Source organism: Macaca mulatta, chromosome 2, assembly GCF_049350105.2.
Source record: "Macaca mulatta isolate MMU2019108-1 chromosome 2, T2T-MMU8v2.0, whole genome shotgun sequence".
Taxonomy (NCBI): Eukaryota; Metazoa; Chordata; class Mammalia; order Primates; family Cercopithecidae; genus Macaca; species Macaca mulatta.
Window position 1 is genome coordinate 126,116,992 of NC_133407.1, and position 19,358 is coordinate 126,136,349.

The window sequence follows — 19,358 nt, forward strand, 5'->3', positions numbered from 1 at the left end:
AATTTTACTTGGAGGGTCTTCTCTGAGTCATCCATTGAATACTGCTCCATCTTGGGAGAGAAAAGGCAAAAACAGAAAGTGACTAGGGAGCAGGTAGAGGCCACAGAAGTACAGCGAGAGAGGCCTTTGCAACACTCTAATCTTGTATTAGGGATCTGGGAATCTTCAATTGACAACATGCAGCTCAGTGATGCATCCAACGAAAGACGGCATCTTTCCTATTTCAAATTATAAGTTACTGCAGAGGGCGGAGAGTAGTCGAGGCAGTGGGCTGCCCCTATAGGCAACTTCTTTGCCACTCCATCTGCTACCCCAAATGCTAAATCTTAGAAACAACACTGCTGTGAAAGATTAAAATATATTTTCTACGACTCAGATGACACCAAGTCTTTTGTAGATGCCAAAATAGCTGCTTTGAAAAGAGTTGAAGAAATATCAATTAGGAACTCAGTCGAAGACACAGAAAAATTTATGTATCCCTGCTGGTCGGTCTCCAAAACTAACTGAAAAAAAGATTGTAATAATGAGAAAATGGAATATATAGAGGCAGGAGATAAGGTCCTTTTTAATTTCTGTTATTTTCTGAAATTTTGGAATAATGACTAATATATACAGGTATACAAACAGGGAAGGAAGCTATTTTATGCTATTCATAATTAATTTTAGATTCTGGACCATAATTTTAAGCCTATAAGTAACTAATGGAAAGCAAGTTTTAATATTTCATTTCTGGTTTAATTTTTTAAGAAAGCATTTATAAACTCTCCTTCACAGTGAATCTCAAAGAAAATTGTTTTAAAAAATGATAATGTGAAAAAGTCTTGAAAATAATATACCTCAAAAAATTCCTTAAGGGAATAGTAATTACATATAAAAGGGAATGATTTAAGTTCAAAGGCATATTCTTACAAGTTTCATGAATGCCATTTATAATTATGTGAACAATCACGTAATTGTACAAAACACATTTGAGAAAAATTGCCTTGCAATGCAAGGTAAGCTTTTTACTTTTTTTTTTTTTTTTTTTTAAAGTCAAAATGATGTGTTCCCTTCCAATTTGGCAAAGTTCAGATTCTTTTGATGAAGGAATTCTAAACCTGAGATAATCAATGAATCTTTCATGAGATACAGATTAATAAATTATTCCACATAATTCTGTTTCTGTTTTTAAGACTATTTTATCTACATTTTTTTATATCTTGGCTTTTGGTACAAAAAATAGAGAAATTTAAAAATTAGAAAAAAGAAAGAGATTGTCATTTTACGTATTAGTATCAGTAATATGTTAACCTTAGTTATTATGTAGTATAAATATTATATAGACATATATTTCTCAACTTCAGTGTTTAGAATCAGGGATGAGAATTTTCCTCTATATAAAGACATTTCATCATTTTCCCTCATCTTTCTCATCTATAAAGTGGGATTAATAGCATTTACTTTTAAGAAATGAAATAACAATTTATGGCTTGAGAAGGAAGTAAATTGGGTCTTTTTTTAGGCTTTTGAATTTGATAGTTTAAAGCCAAAAATGTATCTTCAGAAATCCAATAAAGATATAATAGCACTCCCTTGAATTTAAATCATTTAAATCATTTAAATCTAGCTTTAAAATAGGATTTCAGGAAATATTGATACTCCTGCTGGATAGATAGCTGAATTTCCAAATAACTAAAGCACCATAAAAAATTCCCTCAAAGGGTGAAAAAATGCTGTGAATATTGTGAAGAAAAAAAAAAAAAGCCATCCAAACAAACAAACCCAAATCAATTTAGCTTATGAAAAATAAAGTTTATTTACAAATCATTTTAACCTTTAAGAAAATACACAAAGAGAATACATTCATTTAATGAGATAGAATTACCAGATCTGGGATGGGGAGGGAAGGGCATCTTAAACTCTAAGCTACTGAGGCAATTTTTACAAGTTCTCCACAAGCAGGTGCCAAACTCGATTACCCTCTTGGGAATATTTCTCATGTAGCAGCTGAAAAGGGGGAAGCTAAGATAGGGAGGCTGGGGAATTGGATCTGTTTCTACTGATAACTTCCTCCCGCTCAGTCTTGTTTCTTTGGTAAGTAAAACTATCTCAACCCAGGAAATCGGGAACACATTTATAATTGTTAAAGGGATTCTGTAATGGAGAAAAGAGCTTCTGACATAAAGGTAGATAAATATTTAAATGAAAAAAAATGTTATGTTTAAATTGCTGTAGACCAAAGAATATACTTGCCAGGCAAGAATAGGAATCATTAAGTCTGTGATCCAAAGTAAGGCGTTGTACCATCTCAAAGAGGGAAGCGTGGTCAAAGTTACAGGGGTTGGAAGAGATAAATTCATCCATGCCATGTTTTTGAGCTCTATCTGCGTCTGTTCATTTATACATGTAGAGAGAGACACAATTTAGAGAAACACATCACATTTTCTTTGACATTTCAAATACACAGGAATTCACTAGACATTATGAACGTTAGCTGTTTCCCCGTTGCCTCCCACCAACATCCCCAAGATATTCTTTTTACCTCCCATTGTCAACTTGCATCACTTACTGGTGAGTTTATTGCATTTAGGCAAAAATATATTGGCATCAACATGTTTATCAAATGATCACATTTCCAGTGCATTTATGTTGTTCTTTAAAAACTAAGCACAAGACGGTAACTTCGCCTGCATTTCACCAAACACTGAAAGCAGATCGGATCTTTGCTTAAGATAGCCTATTTAGCTTTGTTGGTTTTCAATAGATTCTGCCATTCCAGTGGTTATGTCTACAGCAATTTCTCTGCAATTATTGGGATTATCTGAAAAAAGGGTTATGCTGATTTTCAGCAAAGTGACAATATTTATATCCTCTTCTTCCAAATCCGCGTTGCCAATTTGGTTTCATAAAAGGTTTGAGTCCCCACCCTCCAAAATTAAAAATAAAAAAAAAGATTTTCATTGAAACCTGGAGATTAAGTTAAATGGGAATTTAGTTTGTGATAATCAAGGACATTGCCTTATAGTGTGCTTACTCAGTTAGCAAAGCTTAGGAAAGAGACAAACAAATTTACTCAGCAAGGGCTATGATCTGCCATTTATTGTGAATTAATAGTCTCAATGTATTCACACTTTTCCTTACGGGGTGAAGGCTGTAGGCAAAACCTCCTAAGGGCTAACTAATTAATCTCAACACGTGTAACTAAAATACACTATACTCAACTGGCAAAATAACTCAGAGAATTCAACTCGTGTGTGACCAGGCAAATCCTAAAGAGGTAGAAATGAAGGTGCTCTCCATTAAAGAAATTGGCTCACTCCACCTCATCTTTACTGACTCTTCTGATATGCAGACTATGGAGAAAAAGAATCTTGTATGAAATCGAGCGAAAGATTTTATTCATCCTTTTGCAGAAAACATTCTACTGGAATACGGGGACCTGCCAGGAACTAGTGATGCTGTCAGGACACGGGAAAAACCGATTTCTGACTTGGGAGTAGTTTGGATAATATTTTCATATGTGGCCTCGGTCCCAAGCAGCTTATTTTTTTTTTTCCTCTCCCATGCTTGGGGTATGGCTGTAAGCTTGGGTTATGGTTAGCAGTGTGACTTTCAGATGATGATTTCTCCTATTATTACTGGTATTGTATTAATAAATCACTCAAACCTAAATGCATGGTATTGTCAGATTTATACCTCCTTATTGTTTGAATTTTTTTAAAAAAAGTTGCCATTTTTCATAGAAGCAGCAAGTGGTCCGTGTTTGAACGAGCTGTGTCGTTTATGCCCAAGACTCACAGAAGCAACGGGTTCCAGAAGGCAAGTTGAAGAATGTGTATTTTAACAGCCAAATCGCTCCATTAGAATAATAAAACACAGCTTTTGGAAAGGATATCAAATGCGCAGGAATTATATTAGAGAATCTGAGAGAATCCTCCTTGCTGCATTAACTGCCTTAGATTTATCCTCAGGAAAGTGCTTTCAACTTGAGGTTGGCTGCTTCATCTAGGAGGCTTCTTTCAGTTCGGTTGTTTGGTCTCCAAACTACATTTCTTCTTTGACTTAGGATGACCAGGAAGTTGTTGCTCCCGGGAAAGCTAGCTGCTTCTAGGGCATGTGTGTGACTCCTCTGGCCCAAGGCAAGTGTCTTAAACCTGCTCCAACTGTAGTCTCCCCTGGCATAATGACACTGCTGCAATCCAGGTGACATTTCCCTATCCCCTTTGATAGACTCTGCCCTCTCACCTCCAACCTGTCAGTCCCAAATCAATTTAACTCAGGAAAAACTAAGCGTGGGGTACGCACGAATTGCTCATGCTGTTTCATCCTCATAAAAAGCCTCATCCATGCCTCGCCTCCCAATTTTAACAGATAGATCAGGCATTTTGGCTAGCAGCAGCTTCTTGCTCTCCGATTTCTCAGAAAAGGCTGCAAGCTGACAAACCGGCCGGGGCCTTACTCTGCCAGTTTGGCTTGGCTATTTTATTGCCTTCAATTATGATGGTACAACTGGTCATTTAGCTTAGAGAGAAGGGGGCTCTTTTGTAGCTGTTAAAAAAATATGGCACATGTTTCAAGTCTCTTACTCTTTGTTTGTTTGTTGAAACTCTTGAAAACTTTGCTGATGACCTATTTCGCTTTGCTGGCCACTCAGGAAATGGATCTGAAAAGGCGACTTGGCTCCTCTATGGAGACCTGGATTCAGACCCACTCCCCACCCCCCAGTCCATCACAATGGCTCAATGAATGCGGCTTTGTGGTGCTAATTCTAGGCTAAGAGTAAGTCTAACTAACAATTTCGTTTTTTACTAACATTTTAAAGCAAGCTTACAGAAAAGCCTAAAATCAGTCTGCTTTCGTTTTCAAAAAAGTAACCATGTCAAAACAAAACTTCCTTTTCCCTTCTTCCTTTCTCTCCTCTTTCTCCCCATCCACTTGTAGCATGAGCCTAGGACTGGATTTAGGAGGTCTGGATTTTAATTTGAGCTCTGTTTTTAAATAACTGTAGGATGCTGGCTGAATTGTTTATCTCTCTGAGCATCAGTTTCCTTGTGTGTAAAAGGAGCTGAATTTTCAGTTCCCTTCCTGCTGTCATAGGCTGTAACTTAATGATCCTTAGATCCCTTGCGCACTATGTGTGGAATGGAGCTTAATGCAGTGGGAATTTCCAGCAAGTAAAGCGAGCAGCCTCTGGATTTTACTTTCCCCAAATTATCGTTTACTCAAAATTGGGCTCATTATTCTAATGGTTCCAACAACTCAAGAGCGCTTACAAGGGTGGCTGGCTCCCACAAAATCTTTGAGTTTCATTGAGTTTATTATATTTACTGAGCTTATTATGTTATTAAAAAAAGGAGGAGGAGTAAGCCGGGAGTGCTGTTTCAAGGTGCTAATGAAAATAATCTGATGTTTAAGCTCATCCAAGCATGGGTTTTCATATTTTTTGTTTTTGCCACATTCCCAGCCCTAGAACAGTACCTGGCACATAGTAGGCACTAAGTACAAATTTGTTAAAATCAGAATTTATCTTATCAGAATAAATACAGAAATTCACTCTATTAACAAATATTTTTCTTTCTTGATTTTATGGAATATTTATATACTACATTGATTGGAAACAGCTTATTTAGTGGGAGCTAGCAAAGCAAGTGGTTAAGTGGCTGGGCATAGGCAGGTCACAAAGATTAGATTTGAGACTAGCTCTGCCACCACTATGTATGTGATACGAGGCAGGTTGCTTAATGCCTCCGGGCCTCCTTGGCCTCATTTGTAAATTGAAGGTAAAATTCAAGTCTACCCTCAGAGGACTGTTGAGAGGATCTGAAGAGAAGCACCTGGAAAGTACCTAGGGCCCTGGCATATATTAAGGGCTCGATAAACATTAGCGAGGAGTAAACAAGCAGGATCTTTAGTGTTTGAAAAGCCAGTTTGTTTCAAGTTGTTAGTGAGCCAAGGATATCTCTGCATTTATAGCTAACGTTCTATTCCTTCTTTGCTTCTTAAACCTTATCATTTCTAGGAAGCTGGGAGTCCTTCCCTATCTCTCTGCTTTAATTCTTTTCTGCCCCTGTATAACCAATTCCTACATACTGTCTCTGTGTTTTCACTGGGTTATTTTCCAATTTCTCTGTGGTCAAGACACATACATAAAATTGAACCCCTTGGTAGATAACATGTTCCATGAGGGCAAGTTTCTAATCTGTTATTTCCCCTGCCAGCTCTTAGAGGAGCCAGGTCCTCAGGAGGGGTTATTAACTGACTTACTCTGACACCTTCATCCCAGGAAACTTCTCATTGACTTTATTAAGGAGTCACACACATGGGGATTCAGATGGTATCTTGCAAATCCAAAAGTAGGAACATGTGCTCTTAGGGGAAAAAAATCTTATAGAAGGAAACAGAATTCTAGGTGCAGGTGTCTTTGGATACCATTCAGATTGTCTGCCTGTGTCTCCATACATGTCTAGGACCATATGCATTACATATGTTGTCTATTTTAAAATAAAACACTGCAGTGGTCCAGCTGTTCCAAATTCTGTTTCAAAGAACTTGTGGGCGCTTCCCAAGCAACACCATACAGTCATTCTTGCACTGTCCCGGTCTGTTCTTCCACAGTGTCAAACATAAAAAAAAAATGCTCTTGCAACTCCATTTTTCCCTGTACAAACAGTTGGAATTGGTTGATTAAAGCAAAAGAAAACTCCAATGTTGACATTAGCAGAGGGAAAACAGCCCAGAGCAAGAAGTATGAAAGAGTCAATTCCTGAATTCAGGACATGCTGGGATCACTTCCTTTGCCAATATTTGGCATGTGTCAAGAGAATAAAAATGAATGTGAACATCAGGTTAAGCAAAAAGGAATTAGGAGGGTAAAGTGGCTGCTTAAAACCCCAGTGATGTTTGGATGATCTCTTGCTTCGGGAGATGCATCCTAATGCTCTTTTTCGTTAGCTGTATTTTTCTAGAAATCAAAGATTGACATTTTAAGAACCAATTTCAATCATCTTTACCTTTGTCAGACCTAGCCTTAGGAAGTAGTTCCTACGTCCTGCTTGGTCTTCAAGGGCTCCAGATGTACTGATGTACTGAGAGTGAGCTATGTGATTTTATAGGCTCTGCAGCTAGGGCATAATTCAACACACCTTGCAAACATTGCTACCTGTTTCACTTCGGGGGTTTACTTGCATAAGGATTTTTTAGTCCTTTATGACATGGGCATAGGAGACTGACTTCAAACTAAGCTTGGTTGGATAACGCTGATATTGGTACCTACATTAAGAAACTTCAAGAACTGTCAATGGTATCCATGACACAGATGCAGGTGATGAACATACAGACTTATGGAGAGCAGGTGCACTTTCAAGCAGAAACTAGTCTAAACCTTGCCCCAAGTTTGCTTGGAAACAATTTTGACTTGACATTTAAGGAATGTTGGGAAAACACTGGTTCCTAAAGTGATACTATTATGTGGGTTTTATAGTCTCATCTCATTTAATCTACTTTATTAAAATTCAAGTGATATGGTCCCTAATTGACTACTCTGTCATTTATGTTGTTCTTTGATCTTGATATTTGGGTTCATTTCATGTTTGATAGACTTTTCCTTTTTTCCTCCCTTACAAATGAAAACCCATATACTATTTTTCATGATCTATTATCTCAATATCAAGCATACTTGATGTGATCTTGCTTCTAACATATATATTCTTAGATAGGCTTGCAATAATGTCTAGCAAATAACTGTAATTTTCCAGGAAGAATAATATAGTTTTCAAATTTTCATTTTATTGAAATTTTCCTATTATTCCAACAGCTTAGGGATTGAAGGTAGAAGGTCAAATCTACCTTTTTATTTTGTAATATTACATTTTGGAAATTTTTCAGGGCTAGTGAAAAATTCACTGTTGAAAATAATTATGATTATATTATTAACAAATTGTCTGAAAGAGGCTCTTCTCTCTCATGAATCCCTTTTGTAATAAGCTAGAGGTAGCTCTTTTAACATTGAAATTTAGAGCACAGTTATGGCTGTTGCTACTCCTGATGGATGCTAGAGGCAAGAGAATAGCTAATGCAACTCTAAAGTCATCTGTGAACCCAAACTGCAAATTAAAAGGTGACTTTGTATCTCTCTTATATGGAAAATGTGTGCTTGTCATATCTGCTTGACAGTACAAGAGGGAATGTATGGTTTGGACAATAACGAACAATGACAGTAGTCAGCCTCATCAGAAGACATGAAATAAAGAAATGACAATGATTGATGGCAGCTGGTTGTTTATGGATTTTTCTAGAAGAGCTTTTCTTGGAATACTCAAGTAACCAGGGGATGTTGTGCCCTGCCTGAGCTCTGCACAGCAAGCAAAAGACTGGTCCTCACGTGCCTGCTGCCCAGAGGCACAAATGGACCACTTAATTGAGAAACAACTTAATTGCTTCGTGGTCCCTTCAGCTAAACTGGGGTAATATGAATGGCCAAGAGAGGATGGTTTCTTTGGAAGCTCTCAAGGCTCACATTGCATCATGCAGAAATCTTGAATTTAAAACTACTATGGCAATACCCCCAAAAGGATAAGTGTGTGATGTTTATTTCAATGTTAATTTCTATAATTGTCAGACAATTGCTTTGAGTAAAAATCATAACAGAGATTTTGTCAGTGATCTCAAGCAAAATAAATAAATGATTTTAGTTTTTCCCTGCTGTAGTTATATTAACTTACAGAGTACTCGATGTTTTTACATTCACTCTAACAGGAGCAAAAATAAATTGTCTATACCTGATTAATAATCTTACTAGAAATCACTGTATGGCATGAAAATACTCAATTAATTAACTAGTGAATAATATGTTAAATATGTCTGAAGTAGTTAACAGTGAGGTAAACCTTCATTTAATATGGTCTGTTTAGATCAAATCATGGTGTTTGGAAAATTTTAGACCTGATTGTGGGAATCTATTCTTTTAAAAAGTGATTTACTCTTACAATGAAAAGGGACATGATTTACAGTATGGTTTTGGGTCATCCAAATTACATTAATATTGAATTAATTATTTGATATTGCATTACTGCAACATAGCAACTGCAAGTTGACAATATAAGAAGATACAGCAAATTTTATGAGATAAAACTATAGAAAGGAATTAAAGCAAACAACTGTTTAAAAATCCACTAGGATAGCAATGCGTTGTTGTGCAAAATACATGTATATTTGTTTAGAACAGAATCCATTCAGTCATCTATTCATCCATCCTTTCTTTCATTCTTTAAAAAAACTATAGCAAAATCCTAAATTCCCGCTAAGTTTACATTCTATGAGAAACCTTTTAAAATGCCTCATCAGACATTCAGGGAAAGTAAAGTTAAATTAAGTATCTGCTTGAAGTGGTGAAAAAAGTCTGTCTGCTAGCCAGGGGTACATTTATGCAAAATAAAAGAAAAAAGAAAGGGAGGAAAAAGCAAATTAAAGAAGGAAACAAAAAGAATTTGAAGAAAAGGCTATTATTAAATGGTCAGGAGAAATGATATGACCTAGTTCTTCTAAATTGGCATTCAGAATACTCAAATACATAGTTGCCTGCTCTCTTGACCAATTTTTCTAACTCCCTCTCATGCCAAGTCTTTCTTCAACACATTTTTGGTTGATAGCTTTTTCCTACGTAAATTAAGGAAGTGTGTGTTCTTTTTTATTAATAACTCAAATAGTGAAGAGAAAGATTTTTCTAAAGTTTTTAAGTTTCCTTTTTCTCTTACATGGGCATTTTTAGAAAAATTAATACAAATACAAATGATGTCAGAAAAGTTATTGTTGTCATTGTTCTTGGGGGAGTAGCAGAATGACATTTGAGACCAGAGGTTCAAACCCTCCTTGGCATTGTAAGACTGTGAATCCAAAGCATTTGTAAATGAGCGACATGGATTCAGTCATGTCCTTAATTTCCTGTTTTTGTGTGTGGTAGTTCCATGTATTGTAGCTCTCCTTTCCAAATTAATCCTCTATTGGATCTTACATTAGAGCACACCCTTAAGCCAGGTAGAATGAATTCTTTAGTGTTCAAATAATGCATTTGCTTTCTTAATTGTATTTTGCAATTTCTTCCAGTCTTGCTCAGTTAACATCTCTGGGTTTCCTACCCCACTTATTTTTTAAAGTATCCATGGTTACCACACCATTGGTACTCTGACCATTCGAATCTTTGGAATGGGAAAGGAAAAACAACAACAACAACAACAGCACATTATCAGAGTGCAAAATGATCTGTTTTCAGGCATTAAGCAGTCAGGTAGCTGTGAATTCCATGAAACAAAGGTATTATTTGCCATTTTGTTGTGATGTTAATTAATATTCTTGGAATGAACAAAAAATTAGATGTTAATGGTTGGCTTTACTCAGAGGATCATTTGATGCCAATATGAAAGCCAAGGAGAGGAGGCAATTATGCACACATCACATGCATCCTAGTTTCAGTATGGAAGCTTACATTTCAAACCTAAGGTCAGGAAAATAACATGAAAAGTTGTACTACAAAGTCTAGACATGAGGAAGATTTAAGGGGGAGGGAAGCACATTGCAGGTGTCAGATAATCTAGTCTGATTATCTGAGCTGTGCTAGCTATAGGGGAGCACTTACCCTTCAGTCCAGCTAGAAGTTAGCAGGGTAAGAAGGAACAAACCAGAATAACATAAAGACTAGCAACAAGGCTCAGGAAAGCAGACAGGAGTTCTAACCTAGCAGCCTAAGTTCTTGGGTTCGAGCAAAGATTGAACAAGAAAACTTAAACAAAACAAAACAAAAAACAAAATCAACCTCCCCCAAACCAACAGTAACCCAAATCCCCCTAACTGTTGAAGACGTTCAGGTGGTAGCAAAAAATAGAACAATTCTCAAAAATACCCAACTTTGGGGTTCTATGATGGGATTAACAGTTATTAGTTGAGAAACAGACATTAAAATGACTCATTGCAAGTGATATATTAAATAACCATTGACCAAATGTCAAAGCTTAAAATACCCTCTTCCCCCCAACCCACCCTAATCCAAATGAGAACTGAGGTACTAATTTTTACTGTTCCACTAACACATAATGGACAGGGGATAAGGTATCTCAATGAGAGGCCACGCGGCATAGTAAATCGTGGAACACTCAACTACAGATTTGGACATCATTTCCAACGTAAGAAGCATTGGCCTTAAAAATTGGAGAATTGCAAGTATTTGTTTAAAAGCATTGTATAGCTAGGTACTGACTTAATTTTGTTAAATTTTAACAAAAAAGAAAAAAATAAATCAACAATGACACACACAAAAAAACTACAAAAGAACAAAAAAGTGTTAAAGGTTGGTGAAACCCTCCCAAAAATCTCTGTAGAGTCACACACAAACTAATGAATAGCAGGATCTATTTTTTCAGTTTTTACAATTCCACATAAATACCCCACTCCACTCTTCTCGACGTGTCTTTTCATTTTAAAATTGAGCTTTTGAAATTGCAAAAAATAAAAACTGTTAAACTTAATTTAGAAAGACCCAAATAAACTCACAATTACTCCCAAGTTTTCCAAACTATAAAAATGGTCCATTCTTAAGTTTCCCTTAAACAGACAGCGACATGACAAGACTGGAGTGTTTATTTTTCTCTACCCCAAAAATATTTCTATATTGCTTCCCTTCTCTATGTAGTTTTCCATTTCTATGTAGCTTCCTTTTGTCTTGTAAATACTAATAAAGTGATTATAGAGTTAAGTCACTGAAAGACTGTTGTTCTTACAAATTATTCACTAGCAAGAATGGCAAGTACTTTGAACAAATATTCAAAAATAAGATTTAATGAGATGTGTGCAGAGTTCAGTACTTAACAATGACCCTTACCTTTTTGGCAGTCAAGGAAACCTTTTTAAAATGCAATACTTGATTTTTCTTTTTTACATTTTTTGTTAGCTAGAGAATCTGTGATTGACTTAATTTTTGTGATGTGACTCGATTAAAATAAATCAATGTATAGATTGGCAACCAAATGTAAGTGAAGAATGAAAATTTGCTCTTTACAACTATGTTATGACTGTTTTTCATCTTTCTTGCTTGGTAGTACCTGGTGACCAATCCGTCCTGCTTTGCTCAGGATTGAGGGGTTTCCTGGGACACAGGATTTTCAGTGCTAAAAGGAGAGACATCCTGAGCAAACTAGGATGAGTTGGTTACCGTAAGTATGAATCAACACTGTGGGTTTGACTGAGTTACCCATGCGTAAGGCTTGATCTATTTAGTAGTGACGGTTCGAATTTTACAAATTACAGAAGCTGTGAAGTAATTATGACCTTCTATGGCAGACTCCACTAATAATTATGATATACAGTCAGCTCTCCAGTATCCATGGGTTCTGCATCCATGGATTCAACCAGCGGTGGATTGAAAATATTCAGAAAAAAATTACATCCGTACTGAACATGTACAGACTTTTTTTTGGTCATTATTCCCTGAACAACACAGTGTAATAACTACTTATAGAGCATTTGCATTGTATCCAGTATTATAAGTAATCTAGAGATGTTTCAAATTATATGGGAGGACGTTTATAAGTTATATGAAAATACCATGCCATTTTTAAAAACGGACTTGAAAATTCATGGATTTTGGTTTCTACAGGGGATCCTGGAACCAATTTCCCATGGTTATTGAGGGAAGACTGTATTCCCTCATATTTAGCCACTTTTTTCCCTTTTGGTTGCTGTGCATAACTACCCAATGATACCATGGAATGTAAAATTCCTGGTTCCTTTCTTGATCTTTTTGCAGATGCTCAGGCATAAAGGTTGGGTTGATTAAATCCTAACTGGTTGTCTCTGCTGGCTTGTAAATTATAGGAACAGAAGCCACACTGGCTGGTACTCTGGCTGCAGTTTTTATTAAGTGCTTAAACTAGCAATAGATAGAATTTGGAGCAGTATTGAGGCTCTGTTGCAGGGATAATAAAGTAACCATGGGATGACTGGGATCCACACTATCGGACTGAAGTTCTGGGTGAGGGCTGCCATTTATTACATGGCCACTGTGTACAGTTGTGCAGATTGGGCACTGCAGAACTCAATGGGTGCATTCACATTTTTGTGTATGTGCAAGGTGTTTCCTGTATTACACAGTCTCCACAGCTGACTGTAGTGGCTTGTTCTTTTAGAACCTGGTAGATGTAGCAGGGCCTCATGCTCTCTGGAGAACTCCCATTCCTAGGCAGTAATAAAGGAGACAGTACAGAAGAAGGTAGATCTACCACCAGGTACTGATAAATCCCAGAGGCATGCATGATCTGGCTTTCTCACTCATCTCTCAGCCTACTTTACATATTCCCTAGGGATGATATCATTTACCCCCCCAAATTCTAACTCTTAGGAGTTTGCTTCGGATGCTCCATTTAGTAAAAGTTCCTTATTTCAACTAGAGTAGTGATACACATCAAGCTGTGTGTATTCCATTGAATCTTTCTGCTGATGCCTAACAACTGGCATTCTAATTTCACAACTAAATGAATCCTATCCACAGAGAGAAATCTACATCAAGAGCCCCCATGCATTTCCATGAAGAGACATCTCTTCTTCAGAACCTTCCATCACAGGTTTTCTTTTTTAATCAGTGTCTTGTCTCTAATTTTACTCCTGAATGTCCTTCGTCTTATACTGGTGAGGAAAAAGTGGGGTCAATAGCAAACTATGGAGCAGTTTCTTAATCTGGGCAGATGATAGAACAGAGACACTGAATGTAGGGTGAAATGACTTTAGAAGAAATGAAGATTATTTGGAAATAAGACCAGTATTTTCCAAATATCACCTGAGATACATGCTTTATGAGGTTGATTTGAATGGTGATTATAGTTAGAATTTTTTTCTGATACACAGGTAATTCCTTTTCAAGAGGTTATGATAGGATGTGCTGTTTCCAAATGTGTTACAAAGGAGCATGTTGGGCAAGGTGAAAGGAGGGATTTTTGTCTTACTTTTTTTTTAAAAAACACAACAATTAAACAAATACTGGGTATGATTTATCTCAACTAATAACTATTACTCTCTTTACTGCTCTCAAGTAAACCTAAATGCAGGAAGATGTTAGAGAATACAACAGTGGAGAACTTGGTGGTAGGTGTGGGCAGAAGGCTACTCCTTTTCCCTCAAGTCTTACCCCAATCTTTGTTATTCTTTCATGATTTTCTGTGTGGAAACTCACAGCAATTATATGATTATTTACACTGTTCCACAAGGGCATGCATCACCATCAGTACTGGACAGGAATTCCTGGGAGCATCCGATAAATAGAATTTGCGATCCAAAAGAAGTTGTATTTCCTGATCAACAAGGGTGTTGCAAGATGTAAGAATATAGTCTTGTTGGACAGAAATGGACATGGCAGTAGAATTCACCGAAATGCAAGTTTACCTCTATTTAGTAGTTATAGTTGCAAAATTATTCCACCCACTTTCATATTCTGTTTAAGAGCAACAGAGGAGAGATCGTGCAAGCACTGTGTTAGAGGTTAAGTCTCTGTATTTGCATTTGCTTTTCCTTCAGCTTCAATTCTCTTTCCTCAAATATTTGTGGGGCTGACTACCTATCATCTGAACTGAAACTCAGGGAAAACTTCTTTGATTGTCTAATGTCTCTCCTTCTCACTCAGTCACCACTAAATGACATTCTTCATGGTATTTACCAGTGTCTGAAGCTCTCTTATTTATCTGTTCACTTGTTTACTATCTAGGCCTCCCCATTGGGATGCAGATATTATAAGAGCTGGTACCTTGTCTGTCCCTCTCATTAACATGTCTGATTTCTAGACAGTTGCTCAATGACCTAGAATGAATGAGTGAGTTCCATACTAAAGTAATAAATCATCATGATTATTGCTAAAAATTACTTGTGCCCGTGTTATCTCTAATTGACTTGATATTCAGGGTAAAGCAAAAGACTCTATTTAGAATGAATGTTTGGAACAAAAATGAATTACTTTATATCTCCATTTTCTTTGTTTTAATAAATATTTCCAAACATGTACTGGCTTTCACCTCACCCTGTGTATCAGAAGTATTGATAGATAAAAGCCATTTTAGGTAGCAAGAAGACATGGAAAAGGGACAAGAAATTAAATGTACGCAGAGGTAAGAGGAGAAAAAACTTGAATATGAACTGGGGCTGTTTAAGGAGACAGTCTCATTTTTGGGTCTCTGGTATTTTAGCTCGGAATGGGATTTTAGGTACCATGTTTTGTGGTTTTTTTTTTTTTTTTTTTTTTCCACTGCATGTGATAATGTCATCATTTATTTTTAAATGGTTCTAAATTGCAGATTTAAGTTGATTTCAAATCAACCCTATTTTTAAATTACTTTTAATAGGAAGAAATGAAGCAAGGACATACATAATCTACTATATTTGAAGGACTCAAACAAATACATGTTTGGCTGTGAATTCTGTACTCTCACCAAAACAGAGATAAAAATTCACCTAAAATACACTTTCCTTCATTTAGTCCTTGTGGGAGAAGGTCAAGTATTGCACTTTAAAATTACTTTCATCTAACATTTGTCCCAACTTTTCCCCTGAATTCACTATATGTTTTCAGGAAACATGATTTTAGAAATTTTAAATACAAAAGCAACTAGGTTTTCTAATTCAACTTTGGAAGGTTTACTTTACTGAGCTATTTTTGTAAAATGGCATATTTACTTACAAAATTGAGAGATAGGGGCATCCAGCTGAGGCACATTTCCTCCCTTGGCGTTGAGTTTCTGGACTTGGGTCGGGGGCACAGGCTTGTGTGACTGCCCCGTGGCCCGGTACATGGCCTGGACCCACAGGATGCGGTCTTGTTCATCGTCACTGGCAAATATCACGGTGTCTCCCTCCTTGACGGCATTGAAGAAGGCTCGGCCACCCTCCAAACCTGGAAGAAAAGGGAGTAACAACTTCTACTAAGCTGAGCTGTGATGTTCTCAACTGGACTCAGTCCTTGAAAGAGCAGTTTCTGCTGCTTTTCCTTGGGACAGAAGAACGGGGGTAGCAATTAACCTAGGATGGGAAATCTGAGACTCACTTGGCCACAGAGTGGGACCGTGATGTTGAAGAAGTATTTCTGAGCCTGGATCTTACCTTTTTGTGTCCTGATGGGGATAGAACTGTCAAGCAGGCTGCCTGCTTGGGGGACACTTATAAACATACTACTTTCTCCCTTATCTTTAAACACAAACAGAACAACAACAAAAACCTCTCTTTACCCCATCTCTTCCTTCAGCTACTGCCCTATTGCTCTTCTCTTTACAATGAAGGGAAATCTCTACCAAGGCTTTTCCAATTTTAGTACCCATATGAATCCCCTGGGCATCTTGTTAAAATGCTGCTTCTGATTCAGTAGGTCTGGAACTGAGCTTGAGGTGCAGCATTTCTAAGAAGCTCCCAGATGATGCAGATGGTGCTGGTATGAGGACCCCATGTTGAGTAGCAAGGGTCTCTCCCCTCCTTTTCTGCCTTACAACGCCTCCAATCAGGCTGCTGCCTCACTGAAACTTGTCCAGGTTTCAGTGGACACATTGTTGAATGACCAGTGACCTCCACATTGCTGAATCCAATGACTCATTCAAAGTCCTCATTTTATTGGGCCCATCCACCTATCAGCAGCATTTGCACTCCCCTCTCTTCAAGATGCTTTCTTTACTTAGCTTTCTGGAACCCTTACTTTCCTTCTACCTTCCTGGCCGCTGTTCCTCAGTCTTTTCTGGTGGCTCCTCCTCTTCCTGATTTTTAAATGCTGGCATGCCCCGGCCTTCCGTCCTTGCCCTTCTTCTCTTCTTTAGCTACACCCTCTCTCATGGTGATGCCATCCAGCCTTTAAGTACCATGAGTACGCTGATGGCCGTCACATTTCTCCCTCCAACCTGAACCTCTCCCTTGGACTCCAGGCTTGAATATCTTTCTTGACTTCTCCCCATGGATATCTGATAGACATCCCAAGCTTGTGAAACCCAACACTGGTCTTTCTCCCTGACCTCCTCAGCAAAGCTGAGCCCATCTCTCTTGCTGCTCAAGCCCCCAATCTTGGGGTCAATTTTGACTCTTTACTTTCTTTCACTGCCCACTTCCAATGAATCATGAAATTCTGATGGTTCTACTGTTAGGACATTACCAGAATTTGACCATTTCTTCCATCTCCAGTTGCGGCCATCACAAATGTACCCACGATCATCCCTGGATTATTTTAATAGCCTCCTATCTGACCTGTCTGCCTCTGTCCTCACAAGGCAGCCAGAGTCCTGGATTTAGCACTAGAGTCAGGTCATGTTACTCTTCTGCTCAAAACCTGCCAGCAGTTCTGTGTTCCACTCAGAGGAAAAGCGTTGGTTCTGACAAGGCTTGAAAGGCCCCCATGAACTGTTCCTCTGCCACCTCTAACCTCCTCTCTTAATACTCTCTCTCTCCCTCCATGCACACATGTACTCACTTCATTGTAGGCACACTGGCCTCTTGCTGTTCCTTGAACACTCAGGCATGTGCTCACCTCAGGACTTTTGCAATTGCTTTTCTCTGTGCCTGGAGCACTCTTCTTTCAGGTATCTGCATGATTCACACCTTATCTCCTTTGTGTCTTTTCCTAAACATCACATTCCTGTTGAAACCTTCCTTGACCTCCACTTCTTGTGACCTATCTCTTATCTTGCTTAATTTTTCTTTATTGCTCTTATTACTTTTTAGCAAACTACATAATTTGCTTTGCTTCATAAGTGCAGGTAGTTTTTGTCTGTTTTGCTTACTGCTGTATCCCTGGTGCCTAGAATAGTGCATGGCACATAGTGGGTATACAAATAATTGTTTAATAAATGAATATGCTCTAGATCCATCTGTTTCCATGGGCAGTTCTCAAGGTTAAAATTTAGAGAGAAGTAGGTGGAAACTTCTCTTTGGGTTCGGGCCAAAGCTACGTTGTGTCCATCAACATATTCCAGAAGCCTGTGTTTTAGATCACTGGGTACTCTCTAGCTGGAAATAATACTTCATATCTTCATCAGGTTCCTCATCACCTCCTCAATTATTAAAAACTAAGAGGGGAATGAATGAGTGATAAGCATCCTCAAATTTCCAATGAGGTCCAGCCAGTAATCTGTTTGATATTTGTCATTGGAAAAGATTTCTGGTAACATTAAGACTTCTTCATTGTGCTATTTATTGAGGTGTCTATGCTGCAAGCACGGGTGTCTGTTGGTAGTTTTGCACTTGGAATGGCCAGGGATTTAGGATAATAAATAGCTACCTCTTTATATGGAGGGTCTGATAATATCACACTAATAAAGCTTTACTAAAAGATTTTTGGTGGCTTTTATTATAAGGGACTATTTTGCTTAATTTTGTATGGAAAGTTTTAAAATACGTAATTTGGTACGATGATGTGTAGCTAGCAAGCTGGGAAAACCTGATAAACCTAATGAACAGCACAATAAAAAGGAAAATTCTGGAAGGGGAAGGAGGAGGAAGAAGAGCTCTGAGAGTTGCTTTAAGCCTGAAAAGTGAGCAATAAAGAGTTAAAAGGAAGAGAGGATCAATAGACCTGTAGCCTAGTCTCGTGGTATCCTTAGGAATAAGCTATTTTGCTACAGTCAGGGAATGCCAGGACAGACATGACCAGGCATCACTTTTACTAGCCCCAAGCCTTCCCCCTCCCCCAGGGTCTGCTGCTGGGGTGGGGATACTGTATTTCTGGAGCTACTGTCAGAAAGTCAGTTCATGGAGTTATTTTGGGGAAGTGGACAGCCCTCTCCACTGTGCAGTTATTTAGATGTAGAGATGGAAAGACATGAGGAAGTTTTTATATTTTTATTCAATCCTCCCAACAGCCTTATGATGTAAGTACTGTTATTCCATTTTTATAGATGAGGAAACTAAGTCATGGGGAAGGTGGTAACTAGCCCATGGACACAAAACTGGCTTGTATGTGTCAGAGCTGGCTTTTGACCTCTGCTGTTTGACTCCAGAGCTGATGACTATAACCATTGTGCTACACTGCACCAAAGCATGAATCCAGGGCCTGGCCCTCACTAACAGCTCTCTTAAGAGTCATTATGAACAATAAAATGAAGCCTAATTTTGGAGTGAGTAAGGGCAAAGAGAAACATCTAAAGCAACAGCAGCAATGACAAGCACAGCAGCAGAAAGCAACAGGGCTTTTTCAGAAAGCACCAGAGGCTGAGGACACACCAAAGAAAGCAAGAAGGAGATAGAACAGCGACAGATGAAAGAGAGCCAAGAGAGGAGAAAGCAAAGTGAACATCCACAAAGTGAAGACCCACATGTGCTGCAAGGCCATCAGTCTTAGAAAAAGCAACAACTCCTGGGGACTGAATCTGAAGAATGTGATG

The 19,358-nt window shown here is 37.9% G+C and overlaps 1 protein-coding gene across 13 annotated transcripts in view; it reads right to left on the bottom strand.

Annotated features, from left to right (window-relative positions):
• Positions 1 to 19,358, bottom strand: part of CADPS (calcium dependent secretion activator) — a 483,498-nt gene that overhangs the window by 139,373 nt on the left and 324,767 nt on the right. For all 13 annotated transcript variants that reach the window (XM_015130515.3, XM_077993272.1, XM_077993270.1 and 10 more), the window contains exons 11-12: positions 15,686 to 15,898; positions 2,233 to 2,369 (exon numbers count right to left, since the gene is read on the bottom strand). In XM_015130515.3, coding sequence (XP_014986001.1) covers positions 2,233 to 2,369; positions 15,686 to 15,898 — 350 coding nt within the window. The remainder of the gene's footprint in view (positions 1 to 2,232; positions 2,370 to 15,685; positions 15,899 to 19,358) is intronic.